The 23,091-nt window shown below is 36.8% G+C and overlaps 1 protein-coding gene across 3 annotated transcripts in view; it reads right to left on the bottom strand.

The window, feature by feature from the left end:
- Window positions 1–23,091, bottom strand: part of LOC149529190 (putative LRR receptor-like serine/threonine-protein kinase At1g56140) — a 130,791-nt gene that overhangs the window by 88,550 nt on the left and 19,150 nt on the right. For all 3 annotated transcript variants that reach the window (XM_089811645.1, XM_089811646.1, XM_089811647.1), the window contains exons 3-8: window positions 18,348–18,419; window positions 18,028–18,099; window positions 17,751–17,822; window positions 2,565–2,636; window positions 2,174–2,245; window positions 1,993–2,064 (exon numbers count right to left, since the gene is read on the bottom strand). In XM_089811645.1, the coding sequence (XP_089667771.1) occupies window positions 1,993–2,064; window positions 2,174–2,245; window positions 2,565–2,636; window positions 17,751–17,822; window positions 18,028–18,099; window positions 18,348–18,419 (432 nt within the window). The remainder of the gene's footprint in view (window positions 1–1,992; window positions 2,065–2,173; window positions 2,246–2,564; window positions 2,637–17,750; window positions 17,823–18,027; window positions 18,100–18,347; window positions 18,420–23,091) is intronic.

Below are 23,091 nucleotides of genomic sequence, written 5' to 3'. Positions count from 1 at the left end.
TCCCCATTTGGAAAGCTTTGGAAATTTTATTAATTTCCAAGTCAAAAAAATAATTATATTTAATTATTTAATATTTTTACAAATGATAAATATTCAATAACTATTTTTGGAAGTTAAAGTTATGAATTATAATCCTACTGAAATAAAACTGAAGCATAATATTATTTAATGATGGAGTGGAGAAGGTTATGATTTGCAGAATTGATATTTATTTGATTTGAGAATTTTCTCAAATTCATTTTGGGGGGTGTACATGAGTTTTTCAATTTCAACAATGAGAGACCTGTTCTAAGTGGTTCTTGGAAAAATCATCACAAGTTTCTTAATTGTGCCTACCTGAAGTTAACAGAAGTCAGACGACCATGGATATTAGAAGAGAGTGTTTCTATTATTACCCATGGAGATTTGCATCCAGTGAATCAGTCAAGTTTCTCTGCAGAAGGGAAATATTCTCCATATTGTGAAGTTAATGAAAATACTTTGTTCCGGAATCATATATAGGTCGTGATACTTGCACAGGCGATTATAGCTTATATTTTAAATATTATATTTTTAAGGTCGTTAAATAATATTTCCGTGGGTGAATATGATATAATGTTATGAAGATAAAAGTTGACCAAATAATTAATATTGGATATTAATATCATATTATTGAAAAGGAAGATATCAAGGATTCTCTAGTAAATATCAATATATCAAAAGATTTATTTATCAAACTTTGGCAAAGGATAGATCACAGCAAACAAGGAAGGTAGAATTATGAAGATATCATGGAGTGGAACTGGCATTTAGTATCAAATATAGCAGGTCGTCATATATTTATGGTTGCTAAGCCAATACTATAATGTAATGGTATGATTTGCTACTAAATGGTGAATACAGGTTGGTTGTACTATCAGGATCCTTATTCTATGTGCATCTGAGAACTTACCTCTTCCAGGTGATACCTAAATGCAGCAGACAGTGGGTCATAACTGAGCTAGATAGTACTTTATTCAACCATACGACTTTCTATAAAGAAATAATTGCCATTAGCCTATCAGAAAAAACAAATAATTTCCATTATGTTTGAAGAGTCATCTACATTAGCAGAGGAGTTTACATTCTAAATAATTTCAGTTTGAGTCTAGACAAAATAATATGCACTTTCAATCATTGTTGTTGACTGTTATGGTTTATAAAAGATATTTGGAAAGGATCAAGGCAGAGTGAACCACTTCTAGAAGAATTTGTAGAGCAAGGTTAGCTTTTGTATTACTGTTGTTTTGTGGCTATTGTTTACTGGAAGATATTATTTGTGATTTCTCAATAATTAACTTTCTATTAGCAAAGAATTGTTATATTATTCTGTGTGTTGCATGGCATCTCATGCTTTACATGGAAATTATTCACGTTGTCAAATTTAGTGCACTGTTATGCAAATATGAAGTTATGTTCCTTGCAAAGATTGTTAACATTATGTCCACACTAGCAAGCAGAGTGTTTGTTAAAATTTCTTAAAGGCCTTATGTAACGTGTTTAACAAAAAGACAGTCTGATTAGATTAGCTTTTGGGTACAGCAAGGAAGGGTTATTACACTGCCAGTTTTACATTCCAGGAATTGCTTCATTAGATTATGCAGCATAAAATAAGTTTAACAGTTACTGAGGAAAGATGGGACTCTACTATCTATGAACAAATGCTGAGGAAGTTGTCACATCAAGGAACCTTGGGGCTATAAATTCTCTCCTATTGCAACAGAAGTTCCAATGTAACATGATACAATATGGTAATTAAAAGCAGACTACCCTGAACACACATGTGCATATATATATATATGTGTGTGTGTGTGTGTGTGTATACACATATATATACATATATATATACACATACACATACACACACACACACACACACATATATATGAGTATAAATTGAGCTCGACTAATGGCCAACTGATACATGTTAACTCACAGCCATAAATTCCAAATTGTGCAGAGAAAGCATCTTACAATTCAATTAGATCAGTCCAGTTTCCAATGAAATCCGGTATTGAACCTGTAAATAGATTATCAGATGCCCACCTGCAGGACCAAACAAAAGTGAGAATTTGTATCCTCCAAACAGGTGGAAAATATTATGGAATCTGTGAATCTAACATGAGCACAGGCTGTGATTGTAGCACAATCTCACACTTTCTTCAATTTCTGTAGATTTCTAAAAGAGTTTGGAATCTCTCCACTTACTCCAGCACTCTCAATATACCTGTCCAATCAACAAGAATGATTATTCTTACAATTGAACATCTACCACATAATCAAGAACTGCCTACAATAATATAGGAGAAAAAATGTAGGAATTAATTATAAAAAGTTATATTTCCTAAAACGGTTGTACAAATGCGAAAATGTTGTATTACTTGAGTCAGCCTTGATGTACAAGAAGAGACTTGGCAGTTATATTGGAATGACTGCATCTTTTAAATTATTTTTATCAGATATTGATCTAAACTACAATTAGTTATATCTACAATCAAATTATGTTACTAAAGTAGTAGTTTCCAAGTGCAAGATATCAAGCTTACAGTTGTTCCAACTGAGTCAGGTTACCAAGCTCTGGTGGTAATGCTCCATTAAGACTGTTTGACGCAAAGCTCCTGAATTGGAGGAAAAAAAAATCATGAGATATATTTGGAATCTTCCATATCTGAATACTACTTTGAACAATTTTAAAGCTGGTTACTTATGAGAGACGTGAAAAGGATAAGTATGCATAGATTTGAATTTAATTATTCAACTTCACCAGACTGCATTTAGAAGTTTATAACATTTTTTTCCTAAAGGGACAAGAATATAATAAATGCAACTCACACAAAGATAAATTAGTCTGAAGAAATGAACCAAATTGGATCCCATTGAGAGGTAATTCAATTCAAAGCCATTGCATTTGTATTATTCTAGGGAGTCTGAACTTTTTACGATGCTTACAAAATAATCCTTTCTAAGCTGGAGTCTGGAAGTGTTAAATTGTTTCAATTATAATTCAAGCCTACAAGTCATTTAAACTTGCAATACAGAAAAAAATCAATAAAATGGCACACATGCTTTAATTTTCACTACTAAATCGGTGATAATTCAAGTTTGCAAATCGTTCAAACTTCCAATATGAACAAACTTTCATTTAAACAACCTACATGCTTGAATTTTCATAGTTATAACTGTAGAAAATCAAGCATGGAAATCATTTAAATTTGCAATAGGTGTTGAAGATGAGAAAGCCGACAATCGTGACCAGGGGATTCTTCTAACCATAGTTTGCAAACCCGGACTCGGAGAGTACTCGGCAAGCCCAAAAATTTTAACTCCGCAAAAACCCGGAGAAAACTTGACAAAAACTCGGCAACATTGAAAGAACTAAATATTAAAATCCCTTAAAGAAACATATTTTGTTTGTAAAAATCAAGGTCAATGGGAGACGGGGAGACTTGGAGGTCTCCAATACTGGTACTAGTACTGGTATGCCAATTTTTCAAAAATAGGAGATAGGGGTACTTGGAGACAGCAATTTTTTTTAATAGTTTAAAGAGTCTAATGCTAAATACAAAGTACTAATAGTGTAAAACTAAAAGAGTAAAGTAAATAATAATAGTAATGTCACATTAAAATAGAGTCAAATATTTCAAAACTCACATAATCACATTACTGTATCTCACAGTCATACTTGTTTTCCGAATATTGCATATGATCATCATCATATCAGATTGATAATTGCTGAGATTATCATTACATATTCAAATTTTTCCGAATATTGCATATGATCATCATCATATCAAATTGATAATTGCTGAGATTATTATTACATATTCAAATTCATATCAGATTGATAATTGCTGAGATTATCATTACATATTCAAAAGAGTAAAGTAAATAATAATAGTAATGTCACATTAAAATAGAGTCAAATATTTCAAAACTCACATAATCACATTACGGTATCTCACAGTCATACTTGTTTTCCGAATATTGCATATGATCATCATCATATCAAATTGATAATTGCTGAGATTATCATCATATCAGATTGATAATTGCTGAGATTATCATTACATATTCAAATTCAAAAAAGTATAGTCTGATGCTAAATTGCCGATATACAAACTAAACTGAACAAACTTAGTACAATAAACAAAAACCAAAATCTATTTAGTACTAGTATGTTGATGGCACTATCATCTACTCCACAAGGTTGTGATCATCCATCTCAAGGTCTTCAGTTATCACGCTCTCCAAAAAATCATTTAAATTGTCACTGGTCTTAATTTTTTCTTTAAAAACATTAAAATGAGGGCTAAAATACATAAATAATTTAATATTATATTTTACATTTATTTTTTATCAAGAGACTTCAGGGAGACTTCAGTATTTCGATTAGGAGACTGGGAGACTTCAGGAGACTTCGTCATGCAGTCTCCAACCTTTTTCTAAGGTCTCCGAAGATCAAAAAGTCTCCGAGACGCATCTCTGTCTATAGGACGTTTCTTTTAAGGGGGAGACAGGTCTCCTCGTAACCATGGTAAAAATCAATTACAAAATGTATTAAAATTAGAAATTGACATCTTGAAAGAGAAAATGCATGGTTTTGTAACAAAAACACCACGTGAATTACACATTCTAACAAGCATTTTGCATGCATCAACATTTTTGCCCCTAGATTTTTGTGTCTATAAAAATGTGAGAGTTAAACTTGAGAGTACTCGTCCGACAAAAAAATGAAGTGTTGGGTGGATATTTTGCAACCGGTAGGTTTTTTTTTTTTAATGGAGGGTTCAGACCTGCGAGGCAGCCCAACAAAGCATGAAGCCTACGAGCTACCAACCAGCGAAGGCCATCACATAGACTTTTAGGATCCCGATACAGGCCCACTCGTGCCTGAAACCTCTTCAGCTTAGAGCCAATGACTGAGGGGCATCCACACCGTCAAAATCACCCGTGGTACGATCCCGGCCTCATCCCTTATGATGTCGGAGCCTTGCACTCAATAAGACTTGATCCCTGATGGGCTCTTTGTAAGTCATTCAACTTCACCAATAGACCAAGGGCCCATTGACCAACCAACAGTTTTGGGTAAAAATCCAGTCGCAAAATAGGATGACCAGCCACAGCATGTGAGACAGAGTCTCTCCTACCTTAAAGGGAAGGCCCTCCCTTCTCACTGTTCCTTGGATCAACTCAAGGTAAGCAAGAAGTCGAGAGATTTTGTAAAATGGGTGTTACCAATATCATTTCTTCTTAACTTTCAAGAGAGAATTCACTTACTCGTGGAGCGAGTAATGGGCAGGGTGAATCTCTAACTACACTTCTATCAAGAGCTAGAAACAGTGATACCGATAAACTTTTACTAACTCAAAGGCTAGCTGAAAATGTACTAGTTTGGCTCTAGCTTTGGTCGTACTTCTATATGGAAAAGTTTTACAATTAGGGCACAAACTCCTAAAAGTAAAAATAACTTGACTATTATGTGAATTAAGAAGGAAGTATAAGCTACAGACAAAGCTTCTAGCTATATATTTCCACAACCGCTCTCATTTAAAGCTTCGGCTCCGATTGCTTCTTAAATCACTATGCTCTATTATTGAACACACAGTAATAACATGAATCAAAGACAATAGGCACAAATTATAGTCAAAGCTTCTAATTTGCTCTATCACAATTGCTTCCAATCAAAGCTTTGAATCCAATTGCTTCTTTTATTTGCTTTTCTCCCAAATTCGTACTACACAATCAAAGCTATGCTTGCAAAATGTGGCAGAGATTTCTTGCATACAACAAAAGATGATTTTTACAATGAGGAGGCACTCCTTTATGTAGGTACAAGAGTTGAGAAAAATATGGAGTGGGAACAACTCAACCACCTTTGACCCGATCTAATGAGAAGAGAAATTTTAGGCTTACATGCAACTGCACGTGCAACTCACATTACATCTTTTAACATACATGTAACTCGCATTACATGTAATTACATTTTTCATGTCATGCATCCTCTCCAACTACAAAAATGAAAGAAGAAGAAAGAAGACGAAAAAGAAGGAAACAATCCTAGGGATTGTTCTGAAGGGCCTTGTGCTTTGACGATGCAATCCCACATGATCACAGGATCGGAAGTTCCTGTACTTTGTACCGTTGCATTCACCTTGATAACCATGGTGTTGCGTCTTTTGATAACCTCTAACTTTGATGAATTGTCCAATGTCATGTGGAAACTTGATGTGATCCAACTGTTCTCCCTCAAGTTGTCGTGAATTCTCCTTTGTCGATCAGCACAAACTAGATTCTCTGACACTTTGAAAACCTTCTTGACGATGTCCGGATGTAAACTTGGAACAACTTTCCATCAACACCTTTAACTCTCTTTTTTTAAGTGTTTGACGCATGGGAATGCGTGCAAATGAGAACTTTTGACTTTTAAAAAGTGACTTGGGCTTTCAAGATGTCATTGCACATAAATGGATTACATGTAAATGCAACATGTAATAAGGAATGGAAAGTGAAATGTGATGCAAAGGCGTATGGAAGACGCACTTTACATGTAAGTGTAGGTAATGGATGAGATGCAAAGCATGGAATGATGCAAAAACATGTAATTGCTCATGAAGGCACAAATGCATATGGAGGGATGGAAATGGAAAATGGAAGAGGGATAATGAACTTTATAGTCATCTTTGGTGAAAAGGTGAAGTCAAAATACATGAAAGATAAAAATGACATCTTTTTTACTTTTCAAAAAGTGACTTTTAATCAAAATCGGACCTTTTGGATGCAATTATACGTAAGGCATTTCATGTAATCGTGTCGTGTGAGTGGATGCAAAAAGTGAGATGAGTGAAAATGGAAATAGAAAATGGGATTACATGCATGTGCGGATGGTGAATGAGATGGAAAACATGTAACTGCATTTGTCGGATGAGATGTGAAGTGTTGTGACATGGAAAGATGGAAATGGAATGTGAAATGAAGTGAAACGTGCTCAAATTCTTGGGAAAAAACTTGCAATTTCTTCCAAAAGAAGAAAAACAAAAAAGCAAGCAAACAACGAAAAACAAGCACAAAACAAACACATGCCTTGGTCTTAAACATGTCAATATGCAAATTGCTTTCAAGTGCAAATTCGAATTTGGAATTTGGGGAAATTCCAAAAGTGTGAAAAATGAGAATTTTCATCATTTTTAAAGGCAAAATGCACTTTTCATGGCATATATATGGGCAAATGTATAATAACAAGCCATAATATGCATGGAAATAGTAAGATAAGCATGAATTGATGAGCAAGTTTGAAAATGTCCACTTACTTGGAGGTTAAAGAGCCAAAATAGCAAGTTTTATAGACTTGAAGACCAATTCTCCCTCAAATCCGGATTATTAGACAACTTTTTGACTTTTTCTGTACTTGCATGTAATGAACATTCAATGGTCGAATTTGACATGAGAAGGCCAAAAATGTGGTCTCCAAAGACAAGAGCACGCATTAAAACTAAAAAATGACCCCTCTTGATCCAAATGTATGAGTTGAAAAGCCATTTTTTGAGTTTTTTGAACAAAAACATGACTTTTTAATGCAAAAATCTGGGTATGAAAGCATAAAATGATATTGTTAAATCAAAAGATACCTCCGTGCCAATTTAACCATTTGTTGAGGTGTTTAGCAGTACGCATGCGGTTGTTGATGCATGTACTAATGATAGCACACACATTGTGGTTGATTATGAGGAGAGTGATGTAGAAAAGTCTCATGTCATAATGCAGATCAACACAATATTGAGGTTCACTTTTGGACAATCCTCTATTCGAGATGGATACAACATAGTCTTGTGACAATCCGCTTGTTAAGGTTGATGTTTGATCACTAACCTAAGTGGAGTTGGGCACAGTTTACACCATTTGCATACACAATTCAGTTTTCTGTAGCAACAGTTGATGATGTTCCAATATCCATAGATAAAGATGAGGATGTGGCTGTATCAGTTGTAGTTATAAGTGTTATCAATGCAATTGAGATGAGTGCATTTTCTGAGAGGAATAGAGAAACACATGTTGCACCACATTTTCCTGTAGCTTCATCTTATGCAGGGGTTGTTGGTGATGACCAAGATTCCAATGAGGTATATATTGTGAGAAGTGCATGTAGGACGTAATAATACAATTATGTACTTATGGATAGTTTGGATTTGGGTAGTTTGCTAGCGAGGGGTTGCATTGGTTGGTTTTCCTAACCCACCGACCATTATTTAAGAAACATTGGAGCTTGAATGTACTTGTGGTTTTTTGGTAATCAATAAAATATAATGGTTTCCCTCACCAACTTTGGTACATATACTATTGGTATGAAATACTTTGTTGATTCTTGTATCTTGAATATATGCTTTATTGTTCTGGTTAGTATCCATTCTACATTTTGGTGTTTTTCCCTAAGTTCAATCCTAGAAGTCATATATTAGACAAAATCGAGTAATTGGTAGACTGTTCCTTCCACGAATACAAGTAACAAAGAGTGATGGAGAAGAGGAGGAAATCACAAGAGAAGATCAGGTGACATGCAATCTAGTAGTAGCCTGGGAAGTCTCTGTTGACCAATACGTGCAAAGGGAAGCCCAAAAGAGAGTTGTTCCAAAAAAAACAATACTAAACAAATTTTTGCTACCACCAACAGTGTACGGCCTTGGGAAAATTCCTCAATTACTGGCAAGAAACATGGTATGTGTAGAGGAAGAAAGACCAGAACTACAAAGAGAGCGGAAAAGGCAACAATTGCTCCAAAAGTTAGCCCAAAGAAGTAAACAGGAACTTCAGGAGAGAGAGAATCCAAGGAAGACAAACAGGCAATAAAATAATTCATGCCCCTACTTCCAAACAAGGACCCAAGGCGAGTACAAGAAGAAGAAACCAAGGGGGAAACTACCTTCCGGCAACTCCTATGGAATAGGGAACAGGAAGAAGGATGTCACCACTTAAGAGAACTTGTTAATCAATCCCAGGATCCAAAACAACTTGAAGAGAATTTAATTGAAAATACAATAAAGGGCATTGCCAATTTGGCAATGTCAGGAGGAAGGGGAAAGAAAGAAGGGTGGATGGATCCCGAGACCCCGACATGTAGGGAACACTGTTATAATAAAGAACAAAGCTCTAGTCACGGAGAGGAGCTAGGGGGAAATGAAGTCTCTAGACCAAGCACCCAAGAAACCCTCCTGCCAAGAGGGAACACACTCCCAACAGGAGGGAACATAGTACCAACAAGAGGGAACAATCAAAGGAGGAGCAGGAAAAGGATGGGCCACAGAAAAACAAAAACTCCTAAGGTTCACAGGGGGCAGAACTTAAGACCTTGCAAGACATTGTAGAACCTGCATAGCTATATGGCTAGCGAATGGAGAAAATGACACTGATGACTAGCTAAAGGCATTTCCTGCCACTCTACGGGGTATGGCTATTGATTGGTAGATAGACTTGGAGGCTAGGAAGAAGGCCACATGGAAGGATCTATGTACAACCTTCGAGGAGGAATTTAGACTCTTATAGGATGAGGATGAGATCGTAACAAAGATATACAACACAAGACAAGGGAAAACTGAATTTGTAAGAGCATATAGTAAGATACTAAAGGAGTTAATAGGAAAATTGGATAACAAAACCGTAGATGGGCTTAAGAAAATGTGGTTTATTGAAGGGCTAACCTCGTCCCTACAAAGGAAAATGAAAATTGTCCGCAGTCATCATTTGTTGAGGGATGTACACATGCGATGGATATAGAGAGTGAGCAAAATTTCTAAAGGAAGGAGGCACGGAAGCAGGAGTGAGTTCTGAAGAAAGTGGGGATGAATCTAATAGAATTCAGGCATTGCAAAAAGACATGATGAGGATGATGAAGGAAATAATAGGAAGCAAGGAGGAGAAATAGGAAGGAAAAGAATTATGGTGTACAAGTTGTGAAAAAGGACACACGAAGAACACTTGCCCTAGTAAGGCATTCTGTGACATATGTCAGGTAATGGGGCACTCTATTAAGGATTGTCCCTACAATTTGAAAGCACGTAATGCCCACGTACTTTTTACTCAAGGAGAGTCATCCACACCTCCCTCTACTCCTCCATGCAACAAAAACATGGAAGCATCACCTAGAGGATACCAAACAACAGGAGGGGTACAAACATAATAGTAATAACATCTCACCAAGGAGCCGAATTCATTATGAATCAAGGGGGCAGCCCATGATACAACGTAGGAGATGCAATTAATGGGGACACTCTGCACATGAGTGTCAAAGTGGAGGACAAAATGGGGGGATGCTCTACAAATGGTGTGGACTAGGTAATCACGAGGATGCCTACTGTCCCAAACAAAAAAATGTGAACATGTTGGAGGTAGAAGAACTAGAGGCAAGAGTATTAGCTATCACTAGGATGTAAGCTAGAAAACTCACATATCTAGATTTGAGTACGGAAAAGGAGAGGTTGGATGAAGCCAAGAGGAATATTCAAGATTTAATGGATAAGGAAGAAAAGGTAAGTACTCCTTAAACTTCCTCCACCAAATCCACCCTAAAAACTAATGTCATGAAGCAAGTCGTAGAGACCATTGTATCGGTAAATATTGGGGATTTGTTGGAGGCCCTACCACATTTAAGGGTGGCAATAGCTCACGGAAACAATACTAAGGAGGAACCATTGAAGGAGGAAGTAAAAGTGGGTAAGGACAATAACTCTATATTTACCATAGGGATGGGAAGGACACTGGTGGTGGTGGAGATGGAGATTATGGGGTGCGAATTGACCTATACTATTGTAGATGGAGGTTCGAGTGTTAATATCCTCCCTAAAAAAACTTAGAAGGCTCTAGGGAAACCAACCCTTTGGCCACCCACTTTCCAATTAGTAGGAGTAGATCAACATGGGATCAAACCCATTGGAACCTTAATGGGACAAAAAGTGGTGATTGGGACTCAGCAGTTCTTCCTAGTTTTGGTAGTGATTACCCTGGAGAAGAAGGGATATGATGCATTATTGAGGAGAGGATGGTTAATCTCAACAAAGTCAAATTACAACTGGAATAAAAATACACTATCCATCGAAGAAGATGGTTAGAAATACACAATTGACTTAAGGAGTCAGTCTTCCAGTCAAGAACTCGCTTTTGATTCAAAAGTCGAGGGAGAGGATGGCAATGGAATCAAACTAGACAAAGAAGACATTAAGCAGTTGGGAGAATGTTCAAAAGATGTAACAAATTCCCTCAACAGCCAATTTCACTAGCAAATGGGGGGTTATGAAGTATATCAACTAGAGTGTAATATGTTGCAGATTCATGAGATAGAACCTGAGGAAGGATATCCATAGGGTTACAAGTACATAGAAGGTATGGCCTCAATTGATTATACTCCAACACACATTTCATAAGGATAAAAGAATAGAGTATGAGGAGGCTAAGCTAGAGAAATTGAATCTAGGGGAAGGGGACCAGCCCAAGGAGATTTTTATCGAACAACCTTTGGTAGGTGAGAGATGGAGGGTGGATTGGTGGGTCGTCACTAGCAGCCATGGTGAAGCACCGAACAATGCCAAAACAATAAGCACTAAGCGGGGAAAGAACACCAACAAACGGGACAAGAAACTAGCAAACAGAGTTCACAACGACTAGAAGTGGAGAGCAACAACACCATAAGGTGGTAATGTCATAGTGGAAGGTAAGATGCAGACCAGAAGTGGATAGCAACCACATGCCACATAATACCCATCGGACTAGGACCCCAAAACGAAGGTCAAAAGATCACGACTTGTTGAAAGCACCAGCAAATTATTGTTGGAATTCAACACCATAGCGGTTGCAACCAGCATGACGAGTGTTGGTTCTCAAAACCGCAGATTGGAAATCCAAGAGCCTGCCACTTCTCCGATAGGACTTCTCAATCAGTTTTGGCCAACGAACGAAAATCACTTAGATTCCCCTGCACTTCGGGCTCCGCTATACCCAGGCGGGTAAACCTTCACCTTGAACACTGACTACTCAATTCAAGGGTTTTCTATAGCGAATTTAAACTTTACGAGTTCCTCGGCTGGCAAGGTCCTTGAACTCGATCAAAATGAAACTGAAACTAGATGCTGAATACTTTATAATTTGAATGTTTTGTATAAATTTTGTTAATAATGAATTTGATGCTTGCAGGAGGAATATATTGATTTTCTGACTTCAATAAAAAGACCAGTGCCTTTGCTCATCCGGGCGATAGAGTCAACTTTAGAGAATTTTTACATACAACTTCATAATGTTCAATGCACTTGTACTACCAATAACTTTGATAATCTAGATGCGACAGACCGATTATGATGCAATCTTAAATTAGTCCAGATTGAATTTTAACTCCACTGAGACAAACTGGACACAGCTGCGGAAACAATTAAATATTTCACAACACTTGTGATAATCAAATTTAAAAATGCTTAATTGACCATGTCCACTTATCTGATAACAAAATCATATACAGAATTTTAAAATATATTTATGAAGGACGATTCTCTTGAGTTTTAAATCTCCATGCCATTACTGATAAACAAAGAACATTTTTATTTTATTATTAAAATAAAATAATTTTATAATAATAAAATAATGGAATTTTATTATAAAATCATATTATTGCCCTTATCTCTCCATACAATAAATATAAAATACTTCTCTTCTACTGAATGTCTGAATGTTCGGATATGTCCCCCTGAATTGTATCTTTCTGCTCCTCTTTTATATCCTTCTTCACAAATAGGTGTAATGTTTCAATATGAAACATTGTATCTTTTATTAAATTGCACCTTCTCATTATTTCATTTAAAACATTGATAAGGCATTGTTTTAATTGCATTAAAAATTTCATTATTTGTTAAAGACTGATTAACATAATGCCCAGACTTGCAATAACAATATGCAGAATTATAAGATTACATTCTTAACGAAAGCATCCGTCCAATGGAAGATGTAACACCTAGAACTTTTGTAGAGACGCCAAGATTAATACTATAGAATCACTTAACCAATTCGTGGCACCAAATACAATATTTGTTGATGTTCCCAATCGCCAAGTATATCCATAACATTTCGAAGCCATATTCAATTGATTTTGATCGCTCCCGTACCTTTACCACATACACGTTATTGCCATCACCCTCGGCACTAGATATATATTCGTGTCCTAATTCTTCTCTCCTTTTCAACACCCGCGGCAGTGAAACTATGACCATTGCGTAATGTATTTGGTGCTATGCTTGTTCTTTGTTCTTCTTTGTTTTCCAGTGACGTAAAGTGACTAGACGATGGTCTCTTATTACTTTCCTTCGAGGCATTACGCATTGAGCCTGGGCCTTCTTCGAGCCTCCACGGTGGATAATTATTTAGGGCCTTCACCTCTGGTATCGTCCTCTTGACCTGCAAGTCTCTTTCGTACATCAACAGCCCTGACATCATCTGCGTGTGGTCTGGGGATTAACATTGAGGCTTCAGAGCATTTGCGATTGGAAAATCCTTACAGACAGACTACACATGCTCAAACTGGATTTGACTTTGAAGTGATGGCATACATAGTTATTTGTGAAAGTGCAGCACATGTTTCCTTGTTCTCAAGTTTTTCCAGTCCTTTGAATCTAGGATTTCTGTGCATACATTTTACCGTGATTCATATTGTCCACAAGTTTGCTCTGTCTGGAGTATTTGACACCCGAATTCAAACCTAGTTTGCATCATTATTCATATGTATTTTCGAACTGTGTTGGGTATGGGCGTGAGTTCAATGAATCTCTGACTGCTTTTTTGATGACAATATTACATCAACACAGGCGAACAGTCAAGTCTTAACTAGTGCAATAACCTCAATGTCTGGTTGAGTGTTGAAAAGGTGAAGCATCATCAATTCTGTAGCTATCATTCTCCCATTTGGAGGAGGACAGTCTTGTGGTATATGATATGAAATGCCTGAGCTTCAAAATGAGTGAAATGTGAGAAGCTGTATATTTCCTCATAGTTATGATTGCCAAGGGGCTTCAAGAAGTTTAGTATGTGGATTATGTACAATTGCTGAGAGAAGACAATATTAAAGACATTCGCTTGCAACCAGCTGTCTGAGATTCCCTGTATGTGGTAGTGTGGAGGACAAAGCTTGAATATAGGTACTTTAAATGTGAGCCTTTGTTTGGCCAGCTCCTGCCATCTTTCTGACAAAACAGTTTTAAATAATAGATGTGATCACTTTCATAATCCTCAACCAAGCAAATTTAGTGCTGAGCAGCTCCATGCAAATTATCTGAAATTATTTAATCTTTAACACACTCTTTGTGACTGGACCTATATTGGCAGATAAATGGATTCGAGGAAATCTTCATGCTAGTGTGATACATACAGTTTTTAGTTCATTGACATATGTGCATAAAAAAATTTTTAGGTAGAAGCTTCATATGCAAGATGTCCTAATGCATATACAATATGTGACTGCAAGTCTGGCATTTTATTTGGAGGTGGGTATTTTCTATGGCAGAATAGGAGGCCGAATGAAATTGACAAAACACTTTGTAATCCTAGCCATGTGTCAAAGATGTCATTAATATTGCTGAGGTGAAAGATGTTCGTGTGCTTTGATTGTTCCTGCTACCATGATTATCCTCTCTAGCTGCATAGTAGATGTTTTGTGGATTAATATCTCTATGTCGCACATTACACTAAACACTGATCCATCTTTTGTAGACTTATATTGAATGATGCAAACAGCATAGTAAGAATCATCACTACTACTGCATCTTTAAATTTTCCTTTCCTCAGCAAACCAACATTACTGTCAAGTTTTTATCAAGTCTCCAGCATTATTTCATAAATGGATGTCTTAAATTTTGCCAAAATTTAGAGTCCCATCAAAGAGAAAGCACCAACACAACTGGGAAAAACTCTAACACAGGAAAGTCACAAGCAAGCATGGGAAGCAACAGCCAGAACATAGCAATAAACACCCAACCATCCAAATGCAAGCACCCATCTGAACAAGCAAGGAGAACTATCGATAAGAGATGAAGACAAACAAGCACAAAGCACACCTTAGATTGAGGCGATGAACAAGAGCAAAACCATGAGCGGAAGCAAAGGTTAGGACCAAATAGGAACACACAACACCAACACGGACCAAATAAGTCGTCGATCACCAGCATGCAGAGTCATAACGAACATGGAAGTAGAAACCAGTCACGCACAAGGAGGGATGATCACGCGGAGAGAAATCATGGTCGTGCGAGGATGGTCTTGCAAGGGGGGAAGCAAAAAACAAAAACTTGGGATCTTATCAAAATAAAATGAGAAATGTGTAGGTTTGTTTATGAATATCTAGGATAGGTTTAGGATGTCCTACAATCTAAACTATCTCATCTATTGCTTGTTTGCATACATAGAGCCTACTTAGATCAGAAGTGGATAGCAACCACATGCCACATTATACCCATTGGACTAGGACCCCAAAATGAAGGCCAAAAGATTACAACTACTTGTTGAAAGCATCAGCAGATTATTGTCGGAATTCAGCACCATAGTGGTTGTAGCCGACATGAAGAGAAAGCTCCAACACAACTGGGAAGAACTCTAACACAGGTAAGTCGAAAGCAAGTGCAAGAAGCAACAGCCGAAATACAGCGGTAAACACCCAACCATCCAAATGCAAACACCCATCTGAACAAGCAAGGAGAACTGTCGATAAGAGATGAAGACAAACAAGCACAGAATATACCCTAGACTGAGGGGATGAACAAGGGCAGAACCACGGGCAGAAGCAAAGGATGGGACCAAGCAAACACACCAAAACAGGAACACACGACTCCAACACAAACCAGAGAATTCGTCAATCACCAACATGCAGAATCATAATGGGCGGAAGTAGAGAACCAGTCACGCGCGCGGAGGGGTGATCACGCGGAGAGAAAACATGGATGCACGAGGATGGTCTTGCAAGGGGGGATGGTCACGGGTTTGAGCAAAAAACAAAAACTCCCTTGGAATCTTTTACAAGGCATCTTATCAAAATAAAATGAGAAATGTGTAGGTTTATTTATGGATATCTAAGATAGGTTTAGGATGTCCTACAATCTAAACTATCTCATCTATTGCTTGTTTGCATACATAGAGCCTACTTATGTGTGGAATCTAGACATATAGTCCTTATTGTTATCTTCATTGAGATATCAAGTGGGTCTTATTTGGTGTTTCCCTTTGGATCATAAAACCTAAAACTTTCTTGCCCCTACTAGATAAAAACCCTCATTTTCTTTAGCTCAAACTTCCATCTCATCAGCAAACTCGGGAAACATAAAATTAATCTTCTAGTTATAACAATGTTGTTATTGTTACGTTCACTTTCATGCACATAAATATGCAATTTCATTAGAGGTTGTCAAAGAAACATCTTTAAAATATTTGCAAGGGTGCTCATCTACTTTATTTGAATGCCCAACCCTTATATTATCCAGCCAATGTATAGGTACTTAATGACAGACAAATGAAAGTGTTTTATGCAATAAGTATCATTTGATTGACGGTTTATTTCCTTTCCTTATAGTTATCTTTGATACAACACCTCAAGGAACTCCGCCCACTACACCCTCCCTTCCCGCCCCCGTTGGCCTAAAGAAGCCTTAAGTTGAAAAAGGCACTACCCACCTTAGCAAAAAGATCCATTGTTGCTCACACCCGATCATAAGTTATGCATCTTTAGACCTAAATTGGACAAATCTAGCACTCAAAGAAGCACTTCATTTAGGATTTGGGAGCATACAATTGGAGCACAAACACAATCAAGACAATACTTTTTTTTGGTCCAGGGAGGACTTGTCAAAATGACATCCCTAACCTGATATTGGACATTTTGTTTGTAGAACTGATGTTTCTTAGTTAAGACGCAATCCTTTATAACTACAATATAAGTTACACCACCCAAGCTGACAATTAATTTACAACCAAATCTGCTATAAAAGTGACAAATATTTATGATAACACAGCATGACCACAGTCCTTTGTTGGTTTTCAATATACTTTGGTCAGCAAGAATCTTAAGGGAGTAACTGAATAATCATCTAAGGTTTGAATTTATTATTGCAGAGCATATACTAGTAAGAGCAATAAAGAACATATGGAGAAATGCAACACAAAAAAGATGGGGTTTTGATTGTATTTCATAGTCTTGTGAGTTTATATCTTGCAGTCATTCATGATAATAAATTGATGGTGCAATCCTACTTGCCAGATTTCCCCACTTGGTTTTTCTGGGTAAATCTTTTGTTATTAATCTTGTGTGTATGTTATAAATTTTCCCTTCTATGTTTACAAGTTCATTTTCCAGTTGTTTGTGTGATGCAATATAGACACTCTACGTCTTTTTGTAATAGATATGGTACTATGAAATGCACATAATTGCACAAAGTTATAAGGCATAATATTTATGTAAATGAATTAGACATCAGTCCAACTGAGCTAATTGTGAATCTATAATATAGGACAGGATGGATGAAAAGTTCAAAAGAATCAAAACTTGTCAACCTCTATCCACTGCTCTATTTTGAATGGGTAGCTTGCATTCTCCTTGAGTAACTAGGAAATATAGAGATAGATGGATCCATGGATTCATTATGGAGCAGCCTGCACTCTTCTCAAGTAAATATGCAATATCTAAATATACAGGTAGATTGATGGATGGATAGAAAGAAAAAGCTTACAATGATTTCAGGTTCTGAAGATTACCAAGCTCCTTTGGTACAGGACCAGAAAAGTTATTAATGCCAAGGGCCCTGCAAAAAAAAGAATGTTTTTTATGGTTTGACCATTAGTGTAAGATTTATTTATATACAAATCAAAGTTCTGTTAGTAAATAAATTTGAATGAGCTGACCCATGTGACCCAAATGAATCATAGTGATTTAACTGATGAGCGTGACTTTGATTTGGTGTCTTAAACTAAAACAAGTGGAACATTAGAGAAAGAGGAAAGCCTCACAAGTATTGCAGGTTGATGAGGTTCCCTAAGAAAGCAGGAATGCGACCACTGAAACAGTTCCTGTTCAGGCTTCTACCAACAAAATCCACAGAACCATCTCATGCAATATTAGAGAGGAACAAAAAATCTATCACAGTATTACTTTTCTAAATTTCATCAAAAGAAAAGTCATTTGAAGACAATATACTATCTAGCTTGTTTTTCTAATAGGGGATTTTAATATGTTTTTCACTGAGTTAATATTTCCACATAGGGAACATCGTTTTTATCATCCAAACAAGTGGAACAGAAACATATTAACCAACAAGCTTTAAACTTACAGGTCAAAGAGGTAAGTCAGATTAGCCAGTTCTTCTGGAAGTTCTCCTGTTTTGTCCAATGCATTGACCCACCTGAAAGAAGAAAGGTCCCCAATGGAGTAGTATTGAACACATTTCTAATTATCATTCCACTTTGTTAAAAAGTTCTCAACCTCACTGTAGAAAAATTAGGGTAAATAACTACTAACTAACAATAACTCTTCATGGTTTAACTGCGTAATGTTGACAAAAAATTTCAAACGTAAGTAAACTCAACAAATCTGAGTAGAAATGTGAAGAATTTTTCAGGTAAAAGTTATACAACAAAGCTGAACTGAAATTTGAGGGATTATCAAGATTCTGACAAATTCAATTCACCTGAGTTGATGTAAGAAGATGTTTACCAAGCTGAACCTAAAACTTCATCAATTCTTAATCCCTCTCAGGATAATCTAGGATAATTAAGTTGAGCAAGAATGGTTTATACTTATAGAATGAAAATGTATATAAATCTTCTAACTCGAGTGAATCGGACATAACATAGTTCTTATTATATTAACAAAAGCCTAGTTGCCAACCAACAACATCTATATGAAGAGTAAAAAGTAAGCTTTTTAAACAAATGATGTAGCAATATGTAGTGAATTTTTTTAACACATCAAACACTAGCTGAATGTGACTGGGTTTATATGACAGTATGAACAGTGAAATATGGTCCTTATTATTCTTAAGGTCTTTTTCAGGTAGCCCAAATCTTTGAGCTAAACAAATATTTACAATGGTTTTAAATTTTAAGCTTTCACGGTCTACATTGTTTAGGAAAAGATTCTTTAGAAACAGTTGTGTATGAAAAGAAATCAAATTGAAGTTTCAGTTCTCCTTTAAGATCCATCACTGAGATGAGAACCAGTCCTTTTCAGATGAATTGAGCTATTGACACACTAGAAACTTTTTAAAGCTCTCCAATGTTGGGCAGGTAAAACCCACTCATTTTGTAACCAGTGGCTCTGACTGAAATACCCATATCAGGGCTGTTTGTAACCATCCTCGGTTGGTGAGCTCGTGCCGAAATGCTGTTTGTGACAGCTTCTTGGTGGTGGTTAAAACCATCTTCTATTTCTCCTATTTCCTAGATAGTTATTGGGTGACTACTTTATGTATAAAGTTATCGCCATTTAAATGGGTGACCTGATGTAATCAAATAAACCAGAGATAATAAAATCGGAGAATCCCTGCAGATAGTGGACATAGCCTTTTTTATGTGAACTAATGTAAATTTCGGTGTTTTGTGTTCTGTTTGTGTTTCTGTTTTAGTTTCATCTGTACTTGTATTTTCAGTTCAAATTCTACAATTGGTATCAGAGCTACAAGAGCTTGATTTGGTTTTCTGGAAATTGGTGAAGATCTTTTGAAGCCATGGATGATGCAGATAAATGGAAAATCGAAAAGCTTGCAGGCCAGAATTTTGTACTGTCTAAAGTGCAGATGGAATCACTGTTGGTTAAACAGGACCTTTTGAATGCCCTTCTGAAAAAAATTAAAATTGAAAGGGAAAGGCAATTTGTCAGACAAATAATGGGAGAAGCACGATCAAAAGGCAAGATCAACCATATTTTTATCACTGCCCAGCAATGTCTTATTCAAGGTTTCAGCTGACAAGAAAACACATGATTTCTGAAACAAGCTGTCTTTGCTCTATCAGATAGCTTCAGCGTCCAATAAGGGTATTTGTCATGAAAAGATCATACAAACTAAAAATGAAAGAGGGTGGTTTTGTGGCTAAGCATGTGAATGAGTTTAATATATTAGTCAGTCAACTAGTTTCAGTTGGAATAACTCTAGATGATAAAATAAAAGACATTTTGCTATTATTTTCTTTGCCTGATAGCTGGGAAGGGGTTGTAATGGCAATTAGTACTTCAGTAGCTGCTAAAAGTAAGATTAAGTTTGATGAAGTAGCAGCCACCCTTCTCAGTGAAGCTATGAGAAAACAAAAATCAGGAATCATCTTCTGGAGACGCCTTAACTGCTGTTTGTACAAAAATTTAAGGTAGGAGTCAAGATAGGAGCAGGAATGAGGATAGAAGGCAGTCTAAATCTGTAAAGCATTCTAATTCTAGAGGAAGACTGGGTCCTTGCTGGTTTTGTGTTAAATCTGGTCACACCAAGAAACAGTGTTGGAACTACCAAACGTGCCAAGATATGGTTCGTAATAGTAAAGCCAACACTGCTGATGATGGTGTTCAACTTTTATCTGCATGTGATGTGACTGAAGATTTGTGGGTCCTTGATTCTGGTGCCTCATTCCATGCGACTCCATGCCAGAGTGCATTTGTCAACTATAAGGAAGGTTTTGTTTGAGTGTTTCTTGGAGACAATAAAGAGACACATTCCCTCTCTCAAATGAAATCTGATTTCTGTCAGTCAACTCTATGCTCAAGGTTTTGATTTACAATTTTACTCTACTCTTGGAAAGTAAATAAAGGTCGGATGGTTCTAGCTAAAGGCATGAAATTAGGGACTTCTTATGTCTTAGAGTGTAATGGTGAAGCAGAAGCAGTGATAGCTGCTATGGACAGTGGTGCCAAACTTTGGTATAACCGGCTTGGGCATTTGAGAAAAAAGGATCTTAAAGTAATGCTTCAACGAGGTCAGCTCCCAGGTCTTAAATCGATTGACCTTGGAATGTGTGAGCATTGTCTTTATGGTAAACAACATAGAATCTTTTTGTTGAGAATGGGCCATGAACCGAAATCATCTCCCCTAGAGCTTGTGCATTCAGACATGTTCGGTCTGATGGAGGTAACATCATTTGGCTCTGCAAATTATTTTGTAGTTTTTCTTGATGATTGCACATGTAAAATATGGATTTACATGCTGAATATGAAATCTGAGGTATTTTCAAAATTAAAATAGTTTAAAGCTCTTGTTGAACAATGAAAACCAGAGTACTTATAAAACCAAGTGTCCTAAAATTGACAATAATAGTGAGTTTTGTTCATTGGAGTTTGATAATTTATGTGCAGATCATGGCATTCGTAGGATCAAGGGAGTCTCGTTCACCCCTCGAGAAAATGGTGCATCCGAGAGGTTGAATCAGACAATCATGGAGACAGCCCATTGTATGCCCTCTAATGCCAGTTTGGGTAGGAAATTATGGGTGGAGGAATGTAATACTGTTGTTTATCTCATTAATCATGCGCCTTCATCCTGCCTAGATTTCTACATTCTACATTAGAGGTGGATTTGTAAGAGAATTTCTTTAACTCATTTGCAAGTTTTTGGTTGTGATGCTTTTGTGCATGTTCTGAAAGAATGCAGAACTAAATTGGATTTTAAATTGAAGTGTATTTTCTGGGGTATGGTGAGGATCAATTTGGTTTTCACCTTTGGGATTCAATTGCAATGGAAGTGATTCGCAATCATGATGTTGTGTTGAATGAAAAGTCTTTCTCAAGTTTGCAAAAATAGAGCACAACTTCTAATAATTTTGTTAAGTTTGATTTGTTTCACAATGGTTTCAATTTGATTCCTCAGGGACATGTTACAAAGGGAAAATCCCTTAGTTTTGCATCCACTGTTTTATTACCTCCTACTGTTCTTTTGCGACCTTCTTGTCTGCAAAACCTCCTTTTCATACCTACGTCTATTTCCTTAGCATCCTCACAATCCTTTTCTGGTGATTATGGGGCAAATTCAATGTTCACCCCTCATGCTCTCTGGCATTAACTCATTGTGCATCATTCATACGTTGCCTCCCCTCATTACTGCTATGTCTACTACCAATGGTCAATCCGACTTTACCAATCCTGTAAGCATCCAAGGGATTATGCATGAAGTGAAACCTCGACAAATGGTCAGCTATGCAACTTAAGAGATGCAGAAGCAAGGGGTGTGAATTTTTTGTAGTAAACATTGAATACTTGAGAGAACCCCTAGAAACCACTTATCAGGATGACTATATCTATAAAGATGGGAGATTAAAGATAAGATAAGATAAGATAATGATATTAATGTCCAACAAGAGACCAACAAGGGTCTAAGGGACTGAAAGATACAACAGTACAATGAAGACAAGTAACCAACAGGAGCACCCCATGGTGACCGGAAAAAAAAAGAGCTACAAAAAGGGAAAAGAAACAACCAGAAGAAAGAGAGAAGGACCAATGGTCCTTTCCCGGTACCAAGAAATCCCGTACAGAGGGATAAGGATCAAGACGAGCAAGGGGTTGGGCCCGGCTTCGTCTCTACCTCTGTATAACCATGGGGGTAGATGAAGAAAAATTTTGAAGAGAACTATCCATATCTCAGAGATTTTTGGGATGTATTTCCAAAGGAACTTCCCGGCCTACCCTCTTCTAGGGTATTTGATTTCACCATAGACTTGGTACCCGAGACAAAACCCATATCACGAGAACCATATTGTCCGTCAACCATAAATCTAATGGAGTTACGGGTTCAGTTAGACAAGAAACTTATCCGACCAAGTGTATCACCTTGGAGGGGCCCAATACTATTTGTCAAGGATGGAACCATGAGATTGTGCATCAACTATAGAATGCTTAACAAGGTCACAATCAAGAACAAATATCCACTCCCAAGGATTGATGACGTATTTGATCACATGAGAGGGGCAACAATATCTTCCAAAATTAACCTAAGACTACCTTCAGAACTCACTATGGGCACTATGAGTTCACGGTTCTACCCTTTGGATTAATAATGCCCCTGTTGCTTTTATGAATCTCGTGAATAGTATATTCCA

The sequence above is a fragment of the Cupressus sempervirens genome, chromosome 11 (genome assembly GCF_028749045.1).
Source record: "Cupressus sempervirens isolate cs-2001-9-10 chromosome 11, ASM2874904v1, whole genome shotgun sequence".
Taxonomy (NCBI): domain Eukaryota; kingdom Viridiplantae; phylum Streptophyta; class Pinopsida; order Cupressales; family Cupressaceae; genus Cupressus; species Cupressus sempervirens.
Note: the sequence above shows the minus strand (reverse complement) of the source record. Positions and strands in the feature narration are given on the sequence as shown.